At 48.2% G+C, this 6368-nt stretch overlaps 1 protein-coding gene across 1 annotated transcript; it reads right to left on the bottom strand.

The window, feature by feature from the left end:
- Positions 1-2070: 2070 nt before the first annotated feature.
- Positions 2071-5192, bottom strand: LOC125530241 (organic cation/carnitine transporter 4-like). The gene is made up of 3 exons (XM_048694632.1): positions 4774-5192; positions 3008-3833; positions 2071-2605 (listed from the first exon to the last, which is right to left on the bottom strand). The coding sequence occupies exons 1-3, from the start codon at positions 5144-5146 to the stop codon at positions 2254-2256; spliced, it is 1551 nt and encodes a 516-aa protein (XP_048550589.1). The 5' UTR covers positions 5147-5192; the 3' UTR covers positions 2071-2253.
- Positions 5193-6368: the final 1176 nt, after the last annotated feature.

Below are 6368 nucleotides of genomic sequence, written 5' to 3'. Positions count from 1 at the left end.
TACTTTTATCTACATGGAGTGGTGTGGCAATAATGTGGTTAGGCCTCCGTATCTCATGCCCTAAGTAGCATGTTAGCCATGGGCATTGAAGCACAATAGGCATATGCTTCTCCCATTTTCGCAACAAAATTAGAAGAACTAATGGCAACATTAAAATGAATCGCAGAAAACACAAGTGATACCAAATGTCAAGACGAGGCTTCGATGGGGTGGGGTAGAGGGGCGGGGGGGTAGGTGGTGGGGCGTGAGGGGGGTGGGGGGGGGGGGATCGTAGTACACTGCCTCACCCTGGCAGTGATGAACTTAACTCCAAGCTACTTAGTATGTCTAATATAAGAACACATGCATAAACTATATATATGTCCGATTAAGTAGGCCAAAACTTATTAGCATACGGTTCGAAACATCTAAATGGTCTTTAGATAACTTTGATATGAAGGAACAATTTTTTTTGTATCAATGCATGTCATAAAAAATGTGTTAAGGGTTTGCTAGTATATTAGGGCATCTCTAGCGGATGCCCAAAAAGCTATATATGCGAGGGGGATTCTTTTCTTTGTGGAATTAAGCACTAGCTAGCATATCCCTTAACACCCCCCCCCCCCCCCCCAAATCGTAGCCTTTTATCCCCCCAAAATTTCACCTCTAGCCTATATTTGTCGTGAGAGACACATCTCATTAAAAATGGAGGATACTCCCACGTCGCCACTCCCAAAAATTTAGCTCTTGTCTAACCACGTCGCCGGAATCTCGTCGGTGGTGACGAATTCGACTCCGACGACATGGTCTCCCCTCTGACCTCGTAGATTTGTGCAACACGCAGCAAGCTCCGAGCACCAGGTGGGTCCTAGAGCTTCACCTACGTGCACTTTTGCAGGTACACCACCGGCTCTTGAGTGCTGTGAATGCATCCTCGACCACCTGCCAAAAGTCGCCGACCTTCTCCTTGAAGGTGTGAACCATCCAGGCAAGGTTCTGGTGGGTGTAGGTACGAGCCCCTAGTGGGTGAGGGAGTAGCTCGTGCCACCTCAAACAGAAGACCCGGGCATAATCCCCTCCATGACACCCACCACGTCAGGCATGTCGGATTTGGCCTTGACGACGGCGATGGCAATAGAGTCGCGGTCCAGCCACTAGAGAAACCGAGGCATGAGGATGGAGCACATGGCACCGTAGACATCTAGGATCAGCGAGTAGCACGTGGAGAGATGTCGGTGCCGAAGCACTTGGATATGAACCAGAGTAGCTCGTCAGTGGACACACACATACACACACACACACACACACACACACACACACACACAGAGAGAGAGAGAGAGAGAGAGAGAGACGCGTGCGCGCGCGACCACAACCAAATGCTTCTTTGGGAAAATCTAGTAAGAAAATTTTAGTCCCCTAAAAATAACTTTTTAGAGGATAGGAAACAAGATGGGGATTCATTTTTTTGGATCTGCTATAGATGCCCTTAGGTACCTACTATGTCCCAACACTCTTAGGTTTCTTGTCATTGTTTTCATCAATGATCCTTGTCTTGCTGCAATATGTTATTTTAGCATTCATTTTGGTGTCCAAATAATATGTTGCTGGTTTGAAGATCCCTTTGATAGTATGGCGAGTAGAACATCGTCCCAATACCCCAACATGTTAACCATAAATCCTTAGGGACATAAAGAAACTCCATTACAACGACCTATCTCATTATTTTGAAGTGTGCGGCAAATTCAAGCCAAAATGGCCTCCGAAGATTAGTATGGAATAAAGTATGTTTTTAGTCATCACAAGTATCCTTTGGTTAATTGATAACATCTTGAAAATTTGTATCACAAATAAGCGCATAGACAAGTGAAGGCATCATGACATTCGTTTGACATGTATTATGTAGACAATAGACCTAAGAAGATTTATTTTTTGTTATTTGACAAATCGAATGATTTTACTCTTGAACTTGTATGTTAGTGCTAGGCAGATTTTGGAAGCTAGCCTTTTCCAACAACAAACTTGTGTGGGGTGATGTTAGGACACAAAAAAAAGACCCACAAAAATAGCTTGTGCGGGCACACAAAAGTATAAACATACTACAAATAGAAACCCTCTACTAAAATCTTTAAAAGTAAGAGTATATCTGCTAGCACATGCAAAAATAGTAATGCAGATGAGAAAACCAACACGCCTCGCTCTTTGTGTGCAACATGATTCCATTGGTAATATCTTGGGTCCAACAATACTTATGGAGAAAGTTCTTATGAAAACTGGTCAAATTTCGGAGTTTCCTCTTATAATTTCCCCTTTAGTTACAAATTCTCCCTCTCCTTTCTCCAATCCGAACATGGTATCATATAATGGCTTATGCATAGTCTCTGGGAGGCAGAACACGAGTAGCCCACCGATGATACCCAACATGCCAAACACTGCAAATGGCATCCGCTCCCCAAGTAACACTACCATGGGTGCTAGTATGGCACCCATCTTGGAAGCTTGTAACGTACATCCCATCGCCGCGGTACGCACCGTCGTAGGGAACAACTCTGCTGTGTATACAACCAATAGGTTGTATGTCGCGGCCATTCCGAAGATTCCTACCACCCCACATGCCATCCTCACCGCCCTACAATGAGACGCAATTGTCTGCAGTTAAAGAAAATCTTCTAACCCATCATGTCACGTACATGCAAAAACAAGAAGGATTTAATTACCTCATGGCACCAACGCCGGTAATAAGACTGGCAGATGTACAGAAAACACCGCTGAGAAGCATCGAGCCAATGGCGAGGGGCTTCCCGCCCCAGGGGTGGGGGGGGCTCGGAGTGGGCCGCGGTACGCACCGTCGTAGGGAACAACTCTGCTGTGTATACAACCAATAGGTTGTATGTCGCGGCCATTCCGAAGATTCCTACCACCCCACATGCCATCCTCACCGCCCTACAATGAGACGCAATTGTCTGCAGTTAAAGAAAATCTTCTAACCCATCATGTCACGTACATGCAAAAACAAGAAGGATTTAATTACCTCATGGCACCAACGCCGGTAATAAGACTGGCAGATGTACAGAAAACACCGCTGAGAGCCGGGGAGCCAATGGCGAGTGGCTTCCGACCCAAGTGTTGGAGGAGCATCGTAGTGAGAAGAAATGCGGGCATCTCGGCGAGAGAGTTAACAGCCACACTGATGTAAAGGTTAATCTTTAGATTGACCACATTGAGACTCAGCCCGTAGTATACCACCGAACAAAGGAAACTGATGAGCACTGAGAGCACCAGCCTGCCCCGCGTCGTTCGTGACCAAAACACATCTAGGATCGACGACGATGACTCCTCGGTCTTCTTGTTGATGTCATCCTCATCGTCGATCTTGAGTGTGATGCCATCTGGGATGCTCTTTCCATTGGTGGACGCAATGTCTCGTACGACATGCATTGCATCCTCTGCGCGCCTCCGCACAAGGTACCAACGTGGGGATTCAGAGACAAACGGCATGACGGTGAGCATGAAGGCGAGGGAGGGCATGGAGGTGACGACATAGAGGAGGCGCCAGGAGGACTGGAACATCGCGGCGATGCCGGCGAGGATCGCGATGCCGCCGGAGAAGAAATAACACGTGGACATGCCAACAACGCCACGATAGGAGGGCCCTACGGGCTCTGTGGCAAGGATGAAGGAGCAAAGGCAAATGCTGCCGGCGCTGAAGCCTGTGAGGATGCGCAAGGCCACGTAGACCCAATAGTTGGGAGAGAGCGCGGTGAAGAGGCCGAAAATGGCATTGAGGGAGCACACCACAAAGAGGGATCCCTTCCGACCCAGAGAAGAGTCCGATAAGTGACCAAAGACGCCAGCGCCTGCAACAAGCCAACCATATGGTCAAGTACATGAAACAAGAATGCCAAATAAATTGATAAATAAATAAACAGTTTGATCAAACTTTTTTCAACAAAGTGTGTTTTTATTGACTCATAATGTAGCATCGAGCGATACAAGCACAATGAGTACACACACGGCCTTTGCATAATTAAGATGCACACAAGCAACACTATGCACACACACGCAAGAATCACGCCGGCAAAACAGTTTGACCAAACTAGATTTTGGATTGTAATCTAGCTCTTTCTTTGAATGAAGAGAGCTCAAATTGGTGCAAAGTATAAGCCAATGCTCAGATTATTAGTACTAATAATTGTGTGGATGTAAACACAAAATAAAATCGTCATTACTTGCTCCACATACTAGAAACACACATGTTACTACTCTAGTTGCGGTTTACATTATTTTAGAGAAAAGATATATGCCTGACTTCAAAATTAAGCCACCGAACAGAGTATAACAGACGCTAAAGCAACCACGAAAAGGGTCGAGCAAATAGAGTATCAGGCCATCAACCTAGAAACGCAGGCCAACATAGTTCACGGCACGCAGGCCAGAGAAGGAACGATAAACAGACACGTAGGTCAACAACTTACTACCAAAAGAAGAAACGCTTCTAAGATTGAGCTTGGGCGTCCGAGTTTTGCGGTGATAAGGAAACGGCAGAGGCTCAAACCATCCCAATCAGCACCTCCAGAGCATCGCGATCGGCAACTTTGCTAGTGGAGAGGGAGCCAGCGAGAGTCAAATGCAACTACAACTATCCTCTTGAACTAGTAATGCGTCGATCCAGTGATTCGAATGATGGAGGCAGACAGCATGTGATGTAGAGTAACGGCTATACGGGAGCATCAAAACGGCGGAATCATCCACATAATAGATCACCGACGGGAGCACAGCACTATCGCATGTACGTACCGATCATGGCGCTGGCGAAATAGAGAGCATGGACGAGGCCGACCTTGTAGCTCTCGCCGCAGACGAGGCCCCACTCCGCCACCGTCGACGAGCCGCTCCCCTGGTCCCACTGCCACCCGGCCGCGGCGCCCGCGCAGCGGTCGCCGCACCGCCCGTCCCCCGCGGGGCACGACATGGCCGGCTCGCGGTCGGCGAAGATCATGACCATGGTGTGCATCGCCTCCAGAATCCACGCCGCCGTCACCAGCAGGAAGTGCCGTAGCTGCCACCGCCCGAACTCCCCCGCGTGCAGCGCCAGCGCGTCGTCGATGCTCAGGCGCTCGCCGCCGCCGACACTGCCCGGGCCGGCGAGGAGCACCTCGGTATTGGACATCGCGGCGCGTGCGTCGTGGAGCGAGCGTGGTATGGGCAATACTTAATTCCCTTGGCGCTCGTGGTGAGCTTGACCGCGTGCTACTTATAGGCGGAGCGAGGCATCTGCGTTCATCAACCGCCAAACAGTACACACCTAATCCACTGTAGCGCCCACCGAGTGAATCATGCGTATCAAATCAAATTGAAAAATGGAGATGTGCATCCGCATGGCAAGTACTTTTGGCATCCGTATCGACGACTGAATTGATTACGCTAGCTGCACAGATGTGATTTGCCGCATGCAGGCATCACGAGACAGCTACTCCATTTCCATGATCTGTGCGTGGAATCGACTGGCGTATTGGCAGGTCCTGCACTATGCTGTACCATGCCCAACCACAAACATCTAACAAATTTTATACTATGCCACCCGAGCTTCGCTACACTTACGTATTTATTTTTTACTTAAGCACCTTACGAAAACATCATGGCACCTGGCGAATAATATATTTTTTGAAACTTTGGCATCTGGCGATTACGTTACATGCCCGTAGGTGTAGAATTATTGATGCGACCACCAGTGTTTTTTTTCCTAAAAAAAACCCTACTAGTGTTTTCTCCGTACAACCACTGTTCCTGAATTAATGAAGCTTTACCTAATAGAGTACTACATCGAAGAGGCATTAATTTCTCTCTCACATTCAGATCTGCGATCTGCTGCAACGCGGTCCAGCCTGCTGCCGTCGAATCCACTCAGCGTAGTACTTCTGCATTATAAGGAAGCAAGTCCACCCGATCCAAGATGCGTCACCAGATCGGGCAAACTGCCATGCACGACACCTCTTCGCTGCTGACTGTTTAGGGCGTCTACAACCATAATTTTCAAATTTGACACCTCAAATGTCCGAGGTCGTGTCCGGGCCTATGCGTTTCAAGCCTTCATTTTGTGCATGCATGCAAGCATGTCTTCTACCCTGTTCCCAAATTTCCCGATCAAATGCATGTGATTAATGAAGATGGAGAGAGAGGGGTGGAAAAGAAAGAGAAAAGATTGTCCGAGGTGGCCACATCTTGCATGGAGGACTGCCCGGCCACACCCAGACATCCACATATCCTCCCAATATATGTTGTGGATATGGGGATTTGCCGACATCCCGTGCATATGGGACAAAGTGGGGTGTGGGGGGGGGGGGCCTGGTGGGGTAATTTTTTTTCTCTCTCCTGTCCGGGCTGTGATCGGG

This window comes from Triticum urartu, unplaced genomic scaffold, assembly GCF_003073215.2.
Source record: "Triticum urartu cultivar G1812 unplaced genomic scaffold, Tu2.1 TuUngrouped_contig_6169, whole genome shotgun sequence".
Classification (NCBI taxonomy): Eukaryota; Viridiplantae; Streptophyta; class Magnoliopsida; order Poales; family Poaceae; genus Triticum; species Triticum urartu.
This window is presented reverse-complemented; position numbering and strand designations above follow the sequence as displayed.